General features: G+C 39.3%; 1 protein-coding gene across 5 annotated transcripts in view; it reads left to right on the top strand.

Moving 5' to 3' along the window:
* The window catches only part of MYO6 (myosin VI), a 151,377-nt gene that overhangs the window by 100,650 nt on the left and 28,659 nt on the right, over nt 1-22,068 (top strand). For all 5 annotated transcript variants that reach the window (XM_023517268.1, XM_023517267.1, XM_023517266.1 and 2 more), the window contains 11 exons: nt 632-776; nt 3,048-3,205; nt 5,014-5,105; nt 7,483-7,555; nt 9,296-9,423; nt 12,174-12,269; nt 12,547-12,720; nt 17,111-17,149; nt 18,818-18,911; nt 21,089-21,219; nt 21,315-21,392. In XM_023517268.1, the coding sequence (XP_023373036.1) occupies nt 632-776; nt 3,048-3,205; nt 5,014-5,105; nt 7,483-7,555; nt 9,296-9,423; nt 12,174-12,269; nt 12,547-12,720; nt 17,111-17,149; nt 18,818-18,911; nt 21,089-21,219; nt 21,315-21,392 (1,208 nt within the window). The remainder of the gene's footprint in view (nt 1-631; nt 777-3,047; nt 3,206-5,013; nt 5,106-7,482; nt 7,556-9,295; nt 9,424-12,173; nt 12,270-12,546; nt 12,721-17,110; nt 17,150-18,817; nt 18,912-21,088; nt 21,220-21,314; nt 21,393-22,068) is intronic.

Genomic DNA, 22,068 nt, shown 5'->3' with positions numbered 1-22,068 from the left:
CACACCCAGCTGGCCTACTGTACACACGTACACACATGTACACGTACGTGGACATCCACACCCAGCTGGCCTACTGTACACACATACACACATGTACACGTACGTGGACATCCACACCCAGCTGGCCTACTGTACACACATGTACACGTATGTGGACATCCACACCCAGCTGGCCTACTGTACACACATACACACATGTACATGTATGTGGACATCCACACCCGCCCAAATTACTACTGAAGTAATTTACAACGTTGGCACCAAATCACTGCTTAAAGTTTCTGGGAGTCATATGAATTTTGATGATAAGATACTGTATTTCTCTAGAGATTAAATACATTATAAAGGATGGTAATCCATCATTAATCTGTCACAAGGTCATAAAAAATGAAACAGAGGTAGTTAAATACTGATGAGCTGAAGGGATTACTGAAGGTCTTCCATTTACCTTAGCAGTATGGGTGTCTGACAAGGATGGTAAAAATACGAGGTAGATTTAAGACTTACTAACAAATAAAGACTTGTCCATTTCCTGGTTTTGTATAAGTGAAGTATAATTTTAAGAAATGGGTCTTGAAAATCTGGTTTATATAACATTTGCTAATTTAAAATTAAAATATATTTTCGTTAGGTGGTTGTAATCTGAAGAATAAGTCTACTCAGTCTTTGGAATACTGTGCTGAGTTACTGGGTTTGGACCAAGATGATCTCCGAGTGAGTTTAACCACACGAGTCATGCTAACCACAGCAGGGGGCACCAAGGGCACAGTCATAAAGTAAGTCCCTTAACTCATTGCTCTGCTAAAATTCTGCCTGTTTGTCAGGGAAAAACCATTTTTGAGAATAGTGAGATTTCAAGTTGATCTTCATAAAATTCATTCTTTTCATTATAATGATCTAGGACCTGAGCTTGATGGATTGAAATACTTGCATCTCACTCTAGAAATCTATCATATAAATAGGGTTCAGTTTAGCTTTTAAAGTTCTTACAGATATTCTGCTTGGCGCAGATTTGGAAAAGGTAAAAGAGGTTTGCTTTTGTATGACTATGAAAATAGGAGCTAATACTGTAAATCAATATTTGACTGCTTCAAGCAACAGATCATTTTACTTTAAAGTGATTTTCCATGCACGTGCTGTGTACTAAAACTTCTGTTAAGCAGAATTCACTTTATAAAATACTCAGCAAATGAAACTTCCAGTACCTTTCGGATTCTTCAGTTAGAGGAAATTGCTCATGATAAGAAAATTAGGGCCAAGCCAAGATTTTTTAAGTCAGTAACTAAGAACTTCTAGTTGTGCCTGGGTATGTGTATACTTTTGGCTCAGTTGTCATATAGCTCATGTATTTCTGGTTTTGATACTGTAGAATAAAATTTTTATTCAGGCTTGTTATTATGAGGCACTGTATTACCTCCATTTGTGGGGGAAGGAGTCAGATCCTTTATCCCTGTGGTCCCCAACCCATGGGCTGTGCACCAGCACCAGTCTGTGGCTTGTTAGGAGCAGGGCTGCACAGCAGGAGGTAAGTGGCAGGTGTAGGAGGGAAGCTTCATCTGTGTCTGCAGCCGCTCCCATCACTCACATCACTGCCTGAGCTGTGCCTCCTGTCAGATTACAGCAGCATTAGATGCTCGCAGGAGTGTGAACCCTGCTGCAAGCTGTGCATGTGAGGGTCTTGGTTTTAGGCTCCCTTGGAGAGTCTAATGCTTATGATCTGAGGGGGAACTGAGGCCATGATGCTGGTGCTGGGACCTTCTACTTGCAGGAAAACTCAGGGCTCCCACTGATTCCGCATCATGATGAATTATATAATTATCTCATTATATATTATGCATTACAGATTATATGTCTCATTATATATTACAATATGGTAATAATAGAAATAAAGTGCACAATGAATGTCATGTGCTTGAATCCTCCTGAACCCCTCCCCTCCTGCTCTAGACCACAGAAAATTGTCTTCTATGACCAGGAAGGTCGTGGACTGCTGCTGCTAAATAAGACAGCAGGAAGCTTTAGGGGAAAATTTTCAACCTATTAGGACAAGAAAGATATTTCATAAAAAGTCTTTTAGCCACTGAGAAAATTGGCTACCTCTTACACTTTCAGATATATTAGCAAGATATGCTTAACCTGATTCTTTGCTAAGCTAATTCATACTATTCGTACTGTGAAGAAAACCCTGGAAGGAGCTTGTAGAGCAGCGTCCACAGTTGTTTGGTTCCTCACAGATGGCTCTGGAGTCAGGGAAGGGCCGGAGAGGCACAGTGAGTGGCCTTGTATTGTTTTCTCCATTCCCCTTTCTGCTTCACTCCAAGAAGGGATTTCATTGCAGGAAATATAAGTTTGAAGAGCACTATTTAGAGGAAATTCAAGTATCAGGCTGACCAGAATGGCTTTCAAGGCTCCTTCCAAATTTTTTGACTTTTTTGAGGGGTGAGCGCACGATGGCCCGTGCTTAGCAGCATGGTAGCATCTAGCAGGGTGTTTGGAAATTCACTTTTATGCTGTTTTCTCATCATCAGAGTGTAATTTTCTTGAGCATAATGGCTGCACCTGCAGCGTCCGATACTGTCATACCATGCAGTTAGTTACTCACATTAAATAGCAGAGTCAGAAAGTTCAAATTTTACGATGTAAAAACATCTTTTTCCTAAACAATCTAAAGAATTTACCAGTCATTAAAGTGATCCTGAATTAAACACAACTTCTTTTGCATTTAAAAGGACAGTTATTCCTCTGGATTATTTTTTATGTATTCAGCATACACACGTATAAAGTGAAGTGTAAATTAAGGTTGAAATGATTTTTCAAGCCTAAAGTTCTTTAACTTAATGATGGATTTTCTGTCTAACTTCACATAACTCCTCCCGTGGTTTTCTACTTAGCCACATTTTTCTGTGCCTGTTCACACATGACCCTGGATAACTATCTGTTTTGTTTTCACAAGGCATAGATTTGGGTTTACCTCGCCCTGGGTATCTGGTGCTGTCTTCACATCTGCTGCGGTAAGGAGTATTCACTGGCATCGTCTTCCTTTCCAGGGTGCCTCTGAAAGTGGAGCAGGCGAACAACGCCCGAGACGCCTTGGCCAAGACGGTCTACAGCCATCTTTTTGATCATGTGGTAAACAGGGTAAATCAGTGTTTTCCTTTTGAAACATCATCCTATTTTATTGGAGTCCTAGATATTGCTGGTTTTGGTAAGTAGAGTTTTTTTGGTGAGTTTATATTAGTTTGATATTTTTTCACACATATTAAGTTAAAAAAAAAGTTTGCTCTTGAAATACCTTTCACTTGATAGATGTTCAATTATATGTCCATACATCCATTTCATAATATGAGTTCAATAGGAAGCCAGTGCTTTAAATAAACAAAGCAAAGACTCAGGGGGTTTAGACCAGTGTCTAAAATTAAAACATGTTGATTGAAATTACTATAGTTAAGGATATCACTATACTCTTAAATGAGTTCAGTTAAATAAAAGTAAGCTCTTGAGTGCTACCCATAAAGATAGTAAGTCTCCAGGCCTGGTGGCTCACATGTCATCACAGCTGTTGAGAAGAGTGAGGAGGGAAGATTGCTTAAGCTTAGGCATTTTACGCTGTAGTGAACTATGATGATGTCATTGCATTCCAGCCTGAGTGACAGAGCCAGACCCCAGCTCCTAAGAAAAAAGACTGTAATGTCAACTAAATAAAGATAATAAATGCAGATGATAAAGTCATTAAAATCATCGACTAATATGGAGAGATGGGTATGGGTTGACTGTGTAAAAATTCATCCCAGTGTTGTCAGCAAATAGCTATTTCAAGTTAATTTTCTGACAAATGAGAAAGATCTAAAGATAACTAATTGAGAGCAAGTGTAGAGCTGCTCAGTGAGAAAGGAAAGGGGTCTGCAGCGCCTTAGTGCTGCTGTGTTGTTGGAATGACCGTGTTGTAAAACTGAGTGGGTTTTGTCTGGGCTTTGTTGGTGTGGGCCTCACTCTGGCTGCGTGCAAGTGGTGTCCCTCCTTTGTGCTCTGTTTGTCTTTCCCAGGAAGAGGTGTGAGTGTTCGTATTCCAGGAGGGACAGAGTTTTCCTTTTGACATTATAGAGATTTTAAAATTTACAATAAATCATTATCTTTTGTTCAAAGGTAAAGAAACGCACATCACTAACTTACGATTTCATGATCTATACCTTTGTTTCCTGGTCTGTATTAGTTTTAGCATAATGTACACAGAATCATAAAATTTTAGAGCTATAGAGATCTTAGACATCATATAATCTTTTTTTTTTTTTTTTTTGAGACGGAGCCTCAAGCTATCCCCCTGGGTAGAGTGCCATGGCATCACGCTCACTGCAACCTCCAACTCCTGGGCTCAAGCGAGTCTCCTGCCTCAGCCTCCCAAGTAGCTGGGACTATAGGCACCTGCCACAACGCCCGGCCATTTTTTGGTTGCAGCCATCATTGTTTGGCGGGCCCGGGTTGGGGATTCGAACCCGCCACCTCAGGTGTATGTGGCTGGCGCCTCAGCTGCTTGAGCCACAGGCGCCGAGCCATAATCTCTTAATATTAGAAATGAATTTGTATCCATAGCATTTTTGATACCTGTAATTTTACAGATTATGTGGGAAAAAGTCTTCTAAAGCACTTGTATTTAAAGTAATTTTTGTGCTTTAGATTGCTCTAATACCTTTGCTTCAGAAAGTTGTTGTAAGTAGCTTACATTTTGTAGCTTTTGGAGTATAACATTTATCTCATCTGGCTAGCACCCTTTTTGTCAATTGAAGCGGGGTATTTTTAATACTTGATTTTAATGCCCTAAACATTTAAAGTCTTGAAATACGAACATTTGGGAAATATAGAATAGTTATACCTTAGTAGTATGGGTGTCTGACAAGGATGGCAAAAATATGTTGTTTAGCCTAATTTAAAAGCAAGCCATTAATACAGTAACATTCTGTGATATATTTATATGAGGTTGGTCTGATAATCATTCTTGGCTCTGGTTTATATTTTCAGAGTACTTTGAGCATAATAGTTTTGAACAATTTTGCATCAACTACTGCAATGAAAAACTTCAGCAATTTTTTAACGAAAGGATTCTGAAGGAGGTAATTGCCATTATACTTTGAACTTAAGATCTGCATTAGGCTACTTTAAATTTCAAGGAGAGACAAGCTGCAGCTACCCCACTGATGGGCTTTGACGAGGTGTAAGGGATGGTGAGGTGTAAGGGATGGCGGCCAGGGAAGCCCAGCAGAGGTCCCTGGAGCACCTGGGAACTGTTACTGGTTCCCATTAACCCTTCCTAGTACGAGCCTCCCACGAGTGATCATCTGTTGTTTCTGACTGGTGACTTTCTCTAGACTTAAAGTTCTTGTTTCCTTTTCTGATTCTGTTGTCTCTACTTCTGCCACTGCCAGACAACTCCCTACTCTCATCCTTGTCCTTGGCACCTCCTGCCGTTCTTTAGTCTCTGTGCCGCCCTTCTGCTGCCCACTCACCTTTTCTCTACCTGTAGCAGCAGAGCCACCCGTTCAGGAGATTCCATGGAGCCGCTGGCCTGGAGTGACTCAGGGTGGTGCTTTCCCTGCCAGGGTCCCCTGTGGGCGGTACTTTGAGGACTGCCAGCCTATGGACGGCTTGCCTTCCGCCAGGCACCATCTCTGGTCCAGGAGGGAACTTCCGGCCACTACTCATGCAGATCACTGTGGATGTGGCAGACACTCAGAATCCAAGTGTAGGAAAGTTCCTTTGTAATTCTTTAGAGTACGGAAGGTAAAGATAGCTTTGGATCTGCGTTTTTTTGTGATTAGGCTCAGAATTCTTTCCCCTGAATTTATATCCTCCAGCCTGTCCTTACCAGTACCCTTGACTTTCCTCTCATTGTACTGTTTGAGATATGTTTTATTGAAGGAGCAGTAGAGTTAAAAGGACCTCAGAGGTCCTTTGTCCAGCCTCTTACTTTATGGGTAAAGAAATTAGTACCCAGAGCATTTTACCGTAGTCACTTCCGCAGGTCTGAGCCCCCTTCTCTGTCTGTGGGCCCATACACTGTACTTTCTTCTTCGTAGCGTGGCTGTATTATAAGTTCCATTCTCCACGCTTGCCGGGCTGAAATGCACATTTTTTTCCCCATTTCCATCCCATTCTATCTTTTCCTACATTTTCATTATGTCTGTATTTTCATGGGCTTCCCAGAACATTCCAGCTTTTGTATATTTACTTATATACTGTAGTTAAATGCATTCTGGCATAAACAAACAGATAAATCAGGTGCTTACCAGTAAGGTAGTTTCTTCTTCTGTTACCATGTGAAGTTTTACTTGTGTGTGTTTCACTTAACGTAACTTAATGCTTTCCTTCCACCCAACCCAGCAAGAAGGTTTATCTAGAAACTTCATAAGGAGGAGACACCACTCTGATTTACGTTTACTTTTATGACACCCTTTAAAATGTGAATTTGAAATTCAGATTGAGTTAAAGTGGACAGTGCCTTCTGGAGTGTTGGAAACCACCCTTTTTAGTAGATCTCATTGGAAGAAATAATTAAATGTTCAGGAAACAGTGTTAAAACGCATTAACTTAAGCTCATTGCATAGTTAACTCATCTGTGATAAAATTTTTAAAAAAGTTTTAAAGAAGATAACTAGACTTACATCTGAGGACTCAACTTTGATTTATATATTTGTTCTTCTAAATTACACTTATTTTTCCCATTTGATGTAGACCTCATATACAAAGGGTGCCAAAAATTGTATACACATTTTAAGAAAAGAAAAGCCTGTGTTAAAATTGTAATACTCAACTCACATTAGGTTTCTGTCTTACAAGAGGTGCTCAGACATGACTTGTATTCGTTTTTTGTTATTGGTGTGTATTAAGCATTACATGTTATCTTTCCTGAGACAAAGTTTCACTCTGTACCCTGGGTAGAGTGCGGTGGTGTTCTAGAGCACAACCTTAAACTCTTGGGCACAAGAGATCCCCTTGCCTCAGCCTTCTGAGTAGCTGGGAGTACAGGTGCCCACCACAATGCCACCAGCTAGTTTTTCTGTTTTCAGTAGAGATGGAATCTCACTCTTGCTCAGGCTGACGTCGAACTCCTGAAGTCAGGCAGTCCACCTGCCTAGGCCTCCCAGTGTGCTAGGATTATAAGCCTGAGCCATTGTGCCCTGCCTAACCATTATAATTTCAATACAATTTTTTCCTTTCTTAATTATGTATACTTTTTTGTCACCTTGTGTATATTATATCCATGTGCATGTATTAGCGCCCATTTGTAGTTAAGTGCTCTTTCCTTGATTTTAGTGCCTGTTCGCAAATGTTTAAAAGCTGTTCTATCTCTAGAAAACTGTTTGGTGCTGTGCTAGCCATTAAACCTTTGCATTCTAATAAATGTTATGATCAAAAACAGCACAAAGCGTTGAATCTCTTTCAGATCACACAGTATTTTCCTATCTATGATCATGATTATTTTATTTTTAGGAGCAAGAGCTTTATCAGAAAGAAGGTTTGGGTGTTAATGAAGTGCATTATGTGGATAACCAGGACTGCATTGGTATGTATTTTTTAACTCTGTCTTTGAGAAATACAGGAAGACACAGTGAATGTGTATCTACTAGTGGTTTTTTTGGTGCTCTGATTATCATCACTAGTTATAGGACCTCGTTTGAAAGAGTTTTAATTCTTTGGTGCTGCTTAGTTGTTTTCCCTGCAAAGACTTCAATTTTAGCTTTATTGAAAGTTTTTTAAGTGTCTGTTTGTCTTGCTGGGTGTTTTTGGTAACTTGGATTATTTAAGAGGACGGGTCCATTGCTTAGGCAGCAGAGGGATTGATCATCTCACGTGAGGAAGTCCACAGTTAGGCCAGGCTGTGGGCGAGGGTGGCAGGGTTGGGCTCTGGCTTTTCGTCTCTGCTGTGTATGGCGGCACCCTCTGACTGACTGTGGATCGGCTCAGGAGCTCCGCGTGTCCCCTCCAGATAATACTGTGCACAGGAGAGCAGGGGCTCTTTTTTCTGTTTTTGCAGGAAGAAACCTTTCATTAAACATCACCTCTGCCCCAAGCTGCTTTCAATCTTCCTTTTCTTTCCATTTCATCTCTGTGGGATAAGCCTTGTTTTGAAAACCCGATTTGAAAGTCTAGTTGGTAACTCATGTGCTGTCTTTGGACAGGACAGTATTATAGTAATGATGCTGCTTTGCGTCAGTGTAACCTTTCAAAGCACTTCACATCCCAGCTGGTCTGCTCAGCTTCCCCTGACCTGCCATCCCCTTTCGTGCCTGGTCTTTGTGGTCTGGGACTTCTCCCCTCTCTTTTATCTTTTAGTTCACTTCACCTCCTATAATGCATTTATCAGAATACTTGCATTTAGAGCTTGGTTCAACCCTCCCTGTCTGTCACTGTCACTAATTGCCCAAGATGCATTGTTTTCTGCCCAATGCAGTTAAAATCTTTTTTTTTTTTTTTTTTTGAGACAGAGCCTCAAGCTGTCCCCCTGGGTAGAGTGCTGTGACATCACAGCTCACTGCAACCTCCAACTCCTGGGCTTAAGTGAGTCTCCTGCCTCTGCCTACCAAGTAGCTGGGACCACAGGTGCCGCTGCAATGCCTGGCTGTTTTTTTTGGTTGCAGCCATCATTGTTGTTTGGCAGGCCCGGGCTAGATTCGAACCCACCACCTTAGGTGTATGTGGCTGGCCCCTTAACCACTTGAGCCACAGGCACCAAGCCTGCAGTTAGAATCTTAATTTCTCTTCCTATAGCTCCACCCCACTCAACAATTATTATATACTATGTTTAGGAAGTTTACATTTTACATGTATTTTGAACAGGCAGAAAAGTCAAATGAATTAATGGAAGGAGCGTTAAGATGTGCTGTTACCGAGAAGTTCTGCACAAGCATTTAGATCAGTTTCTAATTGTGTTATTACAGAGCTGTGTGCGCCAAGGCTTCTGTGTTTTTGCTTCACTTTGTCTGTAGATGTCATCTGGAAAAGGAGGACTTTCTGGTTCCTTAGCCTCTTATTCTAGTTTACAAACTGAATGGTTATTATATAAGTTACCTTCTATATGGACTTACTTTTCTAAAACTTAAAAATGATATGTTATTACTTTCTGATAAATGGCTAGATTGGAAATAAAAATCCGTCTTTCCTCTGTAGCCTTTGAGGGAATTACTTACAGAATCATCTGATCTGTTGCTTCTCATTGGTCCTTGAAATTTGTTATCAGTGACTTGTTCACATACCTGTTAAATGTTATGTTTTTCCTCAAGTGTGTTTCCATTGTTTGAAATAGATTTAATTGAAGCAAAATTAGTGGGAATACTGGATATTTTGGATGAAGAAAATCGTCTTCCCCAGCCGAGCGATCAGCACTTTACGTCTGCTGTTCACCAGAAGCACAAGGACCATTTCCGCCTCACTGTGAGTTTGGTGTTTTAAAATTGAGTCTTGGTGGGGGGAGAGAAATCATTAAAACGATGCACTGGATATTAGATATTATTAGATAAGTAAATCACAAATTTGGTAGGGTTTAGAGCAAATGTGTTCGATCCAGCACAGTATCTTATGTAGATGGTCATTTACAGTTGATGTATGTTTTGATCATAACAGTTTGTGTAATTAAGGCCCTTTCCCTGGATGAAAAGTACATTTCACCAAGATGAACAAAGAGGTTTGCCTGCTGTCTTTGTGTTCTCCCTTCTGAGCGAAGTGGCTGTCAGGTGCTTTGTTTTGCATCATGTGACCCTGATCAGGTTCCAGGGGTTAGTACCTGGCGTCACGAGCAGCCACTGGTCTGCACATTTGTAAGACCAGCAGTGAAGGTTGTGGCTTAGAGCTCTGACTGGTGGAGGCAGTTCAGTGAGAGAGTGGGCAGCCAATTCAATTTCATCCTCTTTCCTAGGGAGTTTTGCATGGAAAATATACTCAGAGAGGGAAATAGGAGCTGAAGCAATAGAAGGATTAGGTGGAGTGGAGGGGGAACCAGGCTCAAAGAGCAGCAGAAGGCGACGATAGGGGCCCTTCAGAAGAGCCAGAATCCGGGGGCCTGCATCCCTGCGGAACTGAAAAGTGGGGCCGTCCTGCACAAGGCTGGACTGGGTGGCTGTGAGGTGTTTCCTGTGTTCACCTAATGCTGTTTGTCTTTTCCCGCAACCATTGCACCTGAGGTAATACAAGCACAGCCATCTCTGGGCTCAGAAAAAAGCCTGATTAGCACAGGGAAATCTGGATGTTGCTTAAAACTGCAAAGATACGTAAAGCCTCATCTTAGAGATAATAATGACAGTGAAAAAAGAAAAAGGAGAGAGAGGAAAGCTGTGTAGAGTTGTTTGGTGGGGTCAGGGAGCTAACAGGCAAGTACCTCCCATACTTATATTATTTTGGCTTTGATGGATCTGGGAGCTTAAGTGAGTGGTAACAAGAATTTTTGTTTCCATTCATCCTTAACAAAAGCCTTGTAAATAGATTAAATGTATTTACTTAAATAGCTGATACAATTGTAATTCCCTTTGGTCTGAAATCCCACAACTACCTGCTCCTTTGATTTGGAGTTTCCCCTCTATCTTTTATTATTTCTTACAATTTGGAGCCTGTTTCTGTTGCCTCAGTGGAGATAAAAACAAACAAACAAAAAAGTATCTTCAAGAAAACTTGGTAAAATTGAAGGTATGTATCCAGTCCTAACTCTGCTCCTTGTTATGACTGCAGATAACACAGTTGCCTTTACTAAGTTAACAAAATGGCACGCAGGATCTCAGAGGTGCCTGACTTAAAGGACAACAAACAAAAGCTTCAGGAATGGGCTTTGGTTGCTTTTTTTCAAATGAGAACTGGAGGAAAGCAGTGAATCCTTATTTATGTAGGCTGTTCCTATTGTATATTTTTGAAAATAAGCATACTAGCTATTTAATGAGCCCTGAGCTGGGCCAGGCGCTGTTCTAATCCACTCACTTGTGTTATTTCATTTAATTCTGTTACTATCTCCACACTCAGGATGAGGGAAATACAGGGAGGGGTTAAGTGACATGCCTGGTGTGACCGGTGAAGATGGGTGGGTTTGGCTGCAGAGCCCACACTTGGACTGGTTTTCTAGGTTTAATTTCCTCATTTTTAAATGAGATTATCTTTCTTAACCTTTAATTATTTTGAGAGTCAGACATGATCCTGGATGTGAAAGCATTTCAGAAACTTTAAATATGACACAAATATGAGATACTTTAATTAAATCGTATAGCCCTAAAATGGTTAAGTTTTCTTGAAACAGATTCAGGGTCATTGTGTAAACTTGTTAGGATGTGTGGTTTGAAATAGTGGCAGAGGCCTGGTGAGAATTTCAGGTGTTTACCTGGCTGCATATGAGAATCGCCTGATATAAATGGGGTGGGCTTTGAGAGATTTAAAAGTTCTGCAGGTGACCCTATTAGAGCACCAAAGTGAGAACCTCTGCTTTAGAAACAGTAATAACTGTTGTTTTTTTCATGTGCTTCTAACTAGGGGGTTTTTGGGTTTTATGTGTGTGTGTTTTGGCTTTTATTTATTTATTTAATTTTTTTGAGAAAGAGTCTCACTTGGTCACCCGTGGTAGAGTGCTGTGGCGTCACAGCTCATAACAACCTCAAACTCTTGGGCTCAAGTGATTCTCTTGCCTCCGCCTCCTGAGTAGCTAGGACTACAAGTGCCTGCCACAACTCCTGGCTGTTTTTAGAGATGGGATCTCACTCTTGCTTAGGTGGGTCTCCAATTCCTGGCTCAGATAATCTACTCGCCTCGGCCTCCCGGATTACTGGGATTACAGGTGTGAGCCACTGCACCCAGCCTGTGTGTTTTGACCTTTCTTAAGAGATTACATCAAATATTTGCTAGATTTCACTGCTACTTTAAGGCTTCCTAGATGTTTAAAAACCTTTGTAAAATTGTAGGGTGGCGCCTGTGGCTCAAGGAGTAGGGCACCAGCCCCATATGCTGGAAGTGGTGGGTTCAAACCCGGCCCTGGCCAAAAGCCACAATAATAGCAACAACAAAAAGAAAAAATAACACCTTTGTAAAATTGTGGGCAATGTGAACTGCTCCCTTCCTAATTTCACATATTCTTCATCTCTGATGTTTTCTAGAGGAAGATTATGTAAAGTATTTTTGATAGCTTAATAACTCTAATATGTATTGTTTTTCAGATTCCAAGAAAATCTAAGCTGGCAGTTCACAGGAACCTCAGAGATGACGAAGGCTTCATTATCAGGCATTTTGCAGGGGCAGTGTGCTATGAGACTGTGAGTATAACTTTCACAAGGACGAAACATTCAGTGTTAAAGCTGCACTGTGCAGTACGGTACCTTGTAGCCTCATGGGGCTAATTAAGTTTAAATTTAATAAAATTAAAAATTCAGCCACCTAGTTCACTGCCACACTTATAGTGCTCCGTGTTTATGTGGACGGGGCAGCTGCACTGGGCAGTGCTGACGGAGGACGTTCCCATCATCACAGACCCCTGTTCAGGGCTATCGTTACAAGGTGGGCTGAAACATTCCTGTCTGACTTATTTTTCAGACCCAGTTTGTGGAGAAAAATAATGATGCTTTACATATGTCTCTTGAATCCTTAATATGCGAATCCAGGGATAAGTTTATACGGGAATTATTTGAATCCTCCACAAATAACAACAAAGATACTAAACAAAAAGCAGGGAAACTTAGCTTCATCAGCGTGGGAAACAAGTTCAAGGTATTTGTGTGAAGTATTGGATTTTTTTCTGCAATTAAAAATGAAATATAGTTTTATTAATTATTATGATTGTTTTATTATTCTAAAGTGGATAATGTAGATCACTGTTAGAAACCCCTGCATTGCTGATATTTGTACGGAAAATATCATAATGGAGGCCTCGTAACTGAACATTTAGAAAAGCTCGCAGTTTTCTGAATATGTTCTTTCTTGGTTCTTAACGTACCTCGGTTGCTTGTCCTGATGTTCTTGCTTCTGCCTCCTGTCTGGTTGACCTTCCAACCTTCTCTTTCCCACGTGTTTTCTGTTTCCTTCCTCATTCAGCAGTTTGGTTTGGCTGGAGTAGTCCAGCTCGGGATGGCTAGAGAGGCCTAGTTGAGTTGAGAGGAAAAGCAGGCACAGCCAGGGGCTTCAGGTAAATGACCGCCTTCACGGACTCCTGTTTATACAGCCGCTGCCATGTCGAAAAGAGCCCGTCTCCAGTTAATGGTTCAGTTTGTGATTTGCTTCTGACACGTTTTCTTTTCCCAGTGGCGTTATGGGTGTGCATATTCCGCTAAAATTTGATTAAAGTTTTTAATAACTTACCTAAAAAATATGTGCTTGGGTGTGGCATACTCTCCAACTTGCTTATTTAACATGAAAGAATGTTTCATTTGTTTTTATTAATTTTGGATCACGGATTTATTCTTTGAGGTCTGACAAGGAATGTCGCAAGGCGTGTCTTAGAAGTAGAGCACTGCCAATTGTTTCTAATTGTTGAATATTTAGTGTGGAAAAATAATTTAAACACGTAAGCGTTTTTTTTTTTTTTTTTTGAGACAGAGCCTCAAGCTGTCCCCCTGGGCAGAGTGCCATGGCATTACAGCTCACAGCAACCTCCAACTCCTGGGCTCAAGCGAGTCTCCTGTCTCAGCCTCCCAAGTAGCTGGGACCACAGGCGCCCGCCACAACGCCCGGCTATTTTTTGGTTGCAGCCATCATCGTTGTTTGGCGGGTCCGGGCTGGGGATTCGAACCCGACAGCTTAGGTGTACGTGGCTGGCGCCTTAGCCGGTTGAGCTATAGGCGCCGAGCCACACGTAAGCGTTTTTAAACTATAATAACAAACTATAATATGTAGGACAAAGAGAAAGAATTAATTTATCTCATATACATTTTCATAGAGTATAGTTTTATATATACTTTAAATATTAAAAATGATATAATCAGGAAGAAAACTTAAACGTCAGAATACTGGGCTGTTTGCTAATTGTATGAACCTCTGTAAATCCCTGTGGATTGAAGTGGGCTCTCAATAGCTAACATGGTAAAATCACATTTATAAGAGGTTTTTCTAAAGCTTAGACAGAAGCATAGAGGAAAGTTCGTAATACATTTTTAGGTCGTGAATAAAAAACCTTGACTTTTTTTTTTAAAGCCTTGACTTTTGTTATAAGTTATATTAATTGTGAGTTCCTGATGCTCTCACTGAGCAATAATTTTTCCCCTTATTTAGATCTTCTTTAATTTCTGACTAGGCATTTGATAACATTTGGTTTTAAAAATAGTATAATTAGCCTATGTGAAACGGCTATCATTCATGAAGTGTTTTCCTACTATAATATTATAGTGGTATTGTAGATGAGAACAAAACTTAAGTTTTTAGACAATATCAATAAAAACAAAACATTCTTAAAATTCTTCTTAGGTTTAAATAATCCTTCCTGTGGAGCCTTGAAAGTGCCTTACTGTGTTTTTTACCTTAGACTGGCGATTCTCAACCTGTGGGTCACGACCCGTAGGAACTGTTTTAAAGGGTCACAGCATTAGGAAGGTTGAGAACCACTGCCTTAGACTATAAAAAGATGCAGCTGAGGGTGGCATCTGTGGCTCAGAGGAGCAGGGTGCCAGCCCCATATGCCAGAGGTGGCAGGTTCAAACCTGGCCCCAGCCAAAAACAGCAAAAAAAGAAAAGAAAAGATACGGCTGAGTGATACTGAAAATATCTCATGTATGTTTTTCGAGATGAAGTATTAATAGTAATTCTTAATTTTAGATATAGTAGAGAGCTCCTTAAATCAAGTTTGGAAGTATGGAAGACAGAACAAAACTGGCTGTTACTTACGGTGACATTTACATTTCTGACATCACTGAGGACCAAAAATTTTCCACCAAGAAGTAATTTTCGGGGTATAAAACATACCCTTTTACTGTTAGTGTTTCAGAAATAGTTATCCCTTTTGCTGGAAATCTTACCCTATTATAAACATGAATAAAATACAAAGAGAATGTAAGAGTTACACATGGCTGTTTACCCTTATGCCTTATGGTCCTTGACTGCTGTTCTTTCTGTTTTTCTCAGCTACTATTAGTTTAATTGTGCTGTTTTTACTCTTTTGCCTTTATCACTATTTTTTTGAGAGCACTGTGCTTTAGTCTGTGGATTAAGGAGCATGGATTTTGTAATAGTATTATTTCCAAATTATTGGCTCTTATTCTAGGGGTCCAGATTGATTAAGATTCTCATAGCTCTGTCATCCAGATAAGTAGGGTGTGTCTCTCCTTCTTGAGTTCAGCGACAAACTCCATTTTAATACGTAATATACTTCATATGTAATGATAAGACTTAAGTATTAAATGAAGTATACGTATATACATCATACATCCTGATATATAAGACTTAAGTATTAAGTGAAGTATACATATATACTGACAAGACTTAAGCTATTAAAATGGAGTTTGTGGTGGTATCATGGATAGGAGAATGAAATTTGGTGTCAGGCTTATGTTGGAATCGTGGCTTTGCCATTACTAGCTCCAGTAATCTCAGGCAAGTTATTCATCCCCTTCAACCTCATTGCTTTACCCTGAAAAATGAAGCTAATATGTCCTTAGTCAGGATTGGTTGTTTCATACTAAATTAGGATTAAACATGGTAATACCTATGAAAATCTTTGAGTAGTGCTTAGCATAGAAAGCATTCAGTGCAGGAGACCTGTTACTAAGTATAGCTGTGATTAATATAATACCCCATGTGTTAACTTAAAAACTAACATTTTAATTTGTCTTTTGTAAGTAGCATAATAAGCATCTGAGGGCTGGGTGTGGTAGTTCACACGTGTAATCCTAGCACTCTGGGAGGCCGAAGTGGGTGCCGTGACTGGGCTCATGAGTTCAAGACCAGCCTAAGCCAGAGAGAGACCATGTTTCTAAAAACAGCCAGATGTTTGGCCAATGCCTGTAGTCCCTCTTGGGCTGAGGCAGGAGAATCACTCAAGCCCAAGAGTTTGAGGTTTCTGTGAGCTGTGACAGCACAGCACTCTACAGAAGGTGACAAAGTGAGACTCTGTCTCAAACCCCCCCCAAAATAAGGCTTAGTGCCCGTAGCACAGTGGTTACGGCGTCAGCTACATACACCGGAGCTGGTGGGTTTGAACCCAGCCTGGGCCAGCTAAGCCACAGTGACAACTGCAACAAAAAAAGCTGGGCATTGTGGTGGGTGCCTGTAGTCCCAGCTACTTGGGAGGCTGAGGCAAGAGAATTGCTTAAGCCCAAGAGTTTGAGGTTGCTGTGAGCTGTGACACCACGGCACTCTACCCAGGGTGATAAAGTGAGACTCTGTCTCAAAAAAAACCAACCAACCAAACAAACCAAAAATAATAAAAACATTAACAATAACAACAACAACAAAAAATAACAAGCATCTCAGTGTAAAACCCAGTTATAAGAATTTTACATAATTAATTTACTCTGCAAAGTGGTAAAACAAAGAAATGTAAGTAGTGAACCGAGTAAAATTAGGATCAATATTATAAAAACAGGACAGCACTATAACTTATAGTGTTCATTGTCAGTTTTTTAAAGAAAATTGTCCAAATTTTAAAAAAATAGTTTAAGTATGAAATGTGTTAAAATAGTAAAGAGCACTTCTGTAGGTAGTCAGGACAATATTGCTTGTGCGAAATGTTGCATAAATCAGTTCTAGTGTTTTAAACCCGTCTTGGTTCTCACTGGTGTGTGACACACCCCACGCCTGGTTGGTGCATGTTCAGGTGCTGGGCCATTTACCACTCACTAAATGCAGCCCCAGCACTCCCACTTTCATTGCCTGCACATCTCCTCATTCATCCCACCCACAAATGTGAATATGCTTTTCAGCATTGCTGATGTTTAGTCTTTTTATTAAAAAAGTTCTGTGTAAGTGAAGTAGGTCCTTGTCCTTGACGTTAGCTAGCCATTTTGCACGATGCTGTCTGGTGGGAAGCTTGTGCCTCAGGAGGCTGCTACGCTGTGGTGTGCTGTGTGCGGATGTCACTGCATGTTATTTTATATAACACTGGAGATCTGCTATTAAACCGTGACACTGTGATTTGGCTTTTTGGAATAAACTGATTCCCTTTCTTTGACAGACACAGTTGAATTTGCTTCTGGATAAACTGCGAAGTACTGTGAGTACTCTTAAAAAGAAAATAGTTTTGTTTTGTTTTTTCAAATGTTCCTCTAAAAGTGTGATTACTAATTATGCATATTCCAGGTAAGCACAGTAACACTGGAATAATTAGAAATATATTTTAGACCATATTTCCTTTATTTAAAAAAAATTTTTTTTTTAAATGGTTACCATTTTGATGAGATTTGTTGTAGAGAAAGGTCACAAATGTATGTAAAGCCAGATTATTTCAGCAGTATATAGAACTCTTGGAATGTTGTTAAATTAAAATTATCCTGTAGTTACAGGAAGGTGTTAAGAATCAGTAATTAAGAAAAAAAAGAATCATTGGCAGCACCTGTGACTCAGTGAGTAGGGTGCCAGTCCCATATACCAAGGGTGGTGGGTTCAAACCCAGCCCCAGCAAAACTGCAACAAAAAAGTAGCCAAGCGTGTGGCGAGTGCCCTTAGTCCCAGCTACTCAGGAGACTGAGGCAAGAGAATCACCTAAGCCCAAGAGCTGGAGGTTGCTGTGAGCTGTGATGCCACAGCACTCTACCGAGGGCGACAAAGTAAGACTATGTCTCTAAAAAAAAAAAGAGTCAGTAATTATAGGAGAGAATGTAGTTTTTTAAGATTAAAGATTAAACATGTAATTCACCCTCAGTTTATTACTTTTGTAGTTATATTTTTGAGACATGGCAATGTTGATGTGGAAAAAATGGACATAGTATTTTTTATGCCTCGTTATAAAGGCAGAATTTATTAGGAGCCTGTTTTTTCACCTGTATACTTTAGTGAATACCCCCCTTTTCTGAAATGGATAAAAACACCATTGAAATAAATTTAATATGTGGTTTTTATAAAAGAAGCATCATTCCAAAGTAATCATTTTATACAAATCCACAGAACTTAACCAAGTATTTTTTGTTTTCAAATAGTCATTTTGAAAAGAAGACATTTCTAAAATGTGTTTCAGAAGTCTTTGCAATGAACATCATTGCTGAATTAGTCAGTTTTCCAGGGAACTACTCTGAAGAGAAGTAGTTATTTAATGTCTGGTGTATTGGGGTCAGTACCTGCAGTCTCACTGTGCCCATCACCAGTATCCTTTCTGCCTCACTCAGCATAAGCTGATAATTGATTCAGAATGAATGCCTTTAAGCCTTTACAAATGTTACTTAACAAACAAAACTTTTGAAATGTATAGTGGTATATAGTTTTGAATTCGAGTGAGTGAAAATACTTTTTAACACTTTGACCTAAATTTTAAAGGGCATGTTATTATTTATTCCTCTTTTTATGGGGTAATTTTGAAAAAATATAGCATACAAAGACGCTTAAATACAGAATAAAATCACATGTACATTAAGATTAACATATTTGAATGTGTTAGACTCTCCTTTTTGCTGTTTTGGCATTCAAATACAAACTGTAATATTTTTCAAGTATTATTACTTTATAATGCAAACATTCATTCTAAGCTTGAAATTATAAAAGTGTGCTAAATAAATTTTTTATTCTTTACGTAGTTGTTTTTAAACAGTTGTTCCATATAAAAACAGAAAAAATAACAAAAGTTTTGTTTATGTTAATTTGCTTTAAAAGTTGCTGATCTTCATAGAAATAGAAAAAAAGGATGCTATTAATATATTTGTTGTCTCAAAAAGTCCCTTTATTTTCCTAGGGAGCGAGCTTCATTCGTTGCATCAAGCCTAACTTAAAGATGACAAGCCACCACTTTGAAGGCGCTCAGATTCTATCTCAACTGCAATGTTCAGGTATTTCCGCATTTTCATAACGTGTGTCCGTGTGTGTCGGTGATCGTAGCTCCAAGACAGTGTGGCCCCAGCTTGTCTCTTTCAGCCTCTCTCCTCTCTGTGCTCCAGCCGTGCTTTCATTTTAGTCCCTTGAATGTCCATATTCCCTCCCATCTCTAGCCTGAGCACTGTGACAGTACCAACCAAACTTTAATTTCTCCACGCAGAGCCTAGGACTAAACTGAGTTCTGGAGAATTTCTCTTATAGGAATGATTTCCTTTGTGTGTTTCATTAATTAGTATTAAAATTAAAATAGTTGCTATGTTCACAGTAACAAAAATAAACAGTACGGAATATGATAAGTAAGAAGAAGTCCTGAGTTCTCAGCGTTGGCCCTTTAACTTAACGTCTTGGATATACTTTTTATACTGGTTAAATCACCTCCCGCATGAAGGACCCAACTGCTCAGTGCGACCTGATGTGAGCAGACAGTGTCAGTGAATCACATGTGTCCTTATATTAATCGGGGGAAAAATACTGATTAAATAAAATTCTGCTCTGTTCTTTTTAATTAATATATTCTTTGATTAGGTTAGTTGTGCCATAATTTAATCAATCCGTATTTATTTATGTTTTTTTTCTATTTCATATTTATTTATGTTGTTCTATAAACAACAGTGGTCCTGAGGACATCTGAACATCATCCATGCTTATCTTTGTCTACGGTCTATAATAAAAAGTTGTAGGATGTGGGCAGTGCTTGTGGCTCAAAAGGGTAGAGAACTGACCCCATATGCCAGAGGTGGTGGGTTCAAACCCAGCCCTGGCCAAAAAAAAAAAGTTGTAGAATAGATTTACTGAGCGAATGGGATAAATACAGTACTACCAAATTGTTATCTAATAATTTTATACTGGTTTACTCTTCCACTAAGAATGCATGTGTGGGCTCAGCGTCTATAGCTCAACCGGCTAAGGCGCCAGCCACATACACCTAAGGTGGCGGGTTCGAATCCCCAGCCTGGACCCACCAAAACAACAATGAAGGCTGCAACCAAAAAATAGCTGGACGTTGTGGCGGGCGCCTATGGTCCCAGCTACTTGGGAGGTGGAGGCAGGAGACTCGCTTGAGCCCGGAAGTTGGAGGTTGCTGTGAGCTGTGATGCCACGGCACTCTACCCAGGGGGACAGCTTGAGGCTCTGTCTCAAAAAAAAAAAAAAAAAAAAGAATGCATGTGTGTGTTTGTCTACACTGTTATCAGCTCTAAGTACTACCGAATTTTTTCTTTTACATTTGCCAAATAGATTGAAATTCAAAAATTCACTCGTTTAAAATTTTATTTATTTATTTTTTTAATTTAAATTTTTGACAGCAACAATTTATTTTGTGAGGTAAGGATTTGTGAGTGAGGTAAGGATCTACGGTTATTTTTGTTGTCCCAATTGCTGGCTGTTTGTGGTAACACCTTTTATTGGAAATGTTATTTTCTCCATTGATTTGAGTAGTCCCAGAGATTGAAATCCAGATTGTGGTATAAGCAGAAATTCTGGCATTCCTCGCAGTTACTGAGTCTTTCTCTTCCTGTTAACACTGTTCTCACTGAAACGCTCACATTGACTTAAATTAAACACTTTCTAGAGTTACACTGCAAATAAATAATCATCCTATAGACTCTTCATCCCAATAGATGAGCTCCTTGGAGAGGTGAGTGAAAGGGGGTCTTTACGGTAAAATAGGGAACTCTCTTTTCTTTCCCGGTTTCCTTGTTTAAGTCCTGGCTAGAAGATGGGAATGTATTTGATAACTTTTTGCAGACTGTCTCAGAAAGCTTATCCTAAAATTAACCTCAGGGACTTGGACTTTGCCTTGTTACATACCGTGTTTGTGACACACAGGTTTTTAGCAGGAAAAAAAACCAACACAAACTAAGTTTGAGCTCCCTAGAGACCAATAGTTTACCTCTAGGAAAGGGTTAGTCTTACTGGTTTTAGGTGAAATTTGACTGCAGGAGTTTTAGGTGATGGATAAGTTGGCATATCATAATCAATACTATAGTTCCCTATGCAATATTTCCTTGTTGATAATTCCTGTAAAGTTCACTTTTCTAAATGTTAATTTATAAAATTGTTTGCTCATTCAAAAGTTACTGTGGCCTTCTGTACGATGATTGGCAGTGATTGTGGGTGTTTGTGACTCTAGGTATGGTGTCTGTTTTGGACTTGATGCAAGGTGGTTTTCCATCCCGAGCCTCCTTTCATGAGCTCTACAACATGTATAAAAGGTATATGCCAGACAAACTTGCAAGACTGGATCCAAGGCTGTTTTGTAAGGTACAGATGCTACCCAGTTTGAAATTTCTTAGCTGTAAAGTTGTCTTTCCTGTTAATTAGTAGTTGACATTTAACTTTCTGACTTTTTTTTTTAGGCTCTTTTTAAAGCTTTGGGCTTAAATGAAATTGACTACAAATTTGGCTTAACCAAAGTATTTTTTAGACCTGGCAAGGTAAATATATTTTTATTTTAAACTTTAACATTATGAATATGGATAGTTAGGGTCAGTGAATATTTTTTAAGTATTTAGTGATTTGTGTTATCCTTGAATTATATGGTCACTAACAACATGAAATACTTATGTGTGTGTGTGATTTCCTTGCTGGTGAGAAGTTACGGTGTGTAATGTTTGAATGTATTTTTTACAGTTTTATTCAGCTTTTGAAGTATTAGAATCAGGGCTCTATTTGGTTGACCTTTTACTTAACTAAGGGTTAAATACTTGGTTAAGTATTGAAAGAAAATACTTTCATTTTGAACATCAGAAGCTTTTCTGAAACATATGAATTAAATATTCAGTGATTTGAGATATTTCCCAGTACTTTTGGGTCTTCATTGTGAGAACAAGGTCCACTGAAGTGTAGTTATATAAATAAGGAAAAGGAAATTGGAGTTCATGCCGACCTCTCTCAAGCTCTACAATAAATAATTGTTTAAACACTTTTGAATGTAACATAATTTTTTTAGGCTAACACATGGTCCTGTATAGTTTTAGTATTCCCAGGTTCTTATACTAAGACTGAGTTACAGAATACTTCATAACTAAGGAAATTCAATACAGAGAAATCTAAATGCTACTTTTAATCTGTTAGTGATACTGTTTTCACCATTCCTAACTTATTTAACGT

This window comes from Otolemur garnettii, unplaced genomic scaffold (assembly GCF_000181295.1).
Source record: "Otolemur garnettii isolate 467f Iridium unplaced genomic scaffold, OtoGar3 scaffold00107, whole genome shotgun sequence".
Lineage (NCBI taxonomy): Eukaryota > Metazoa > Chordata > Mammalia > Primates > Galagidae > Otolemur > Otolemur garnettii.
The sequence above is the reverse complement of the archived record's forward strand: the minus strand, read 5'-3'. Positions and strand labels throughout refer to the sequence as shown.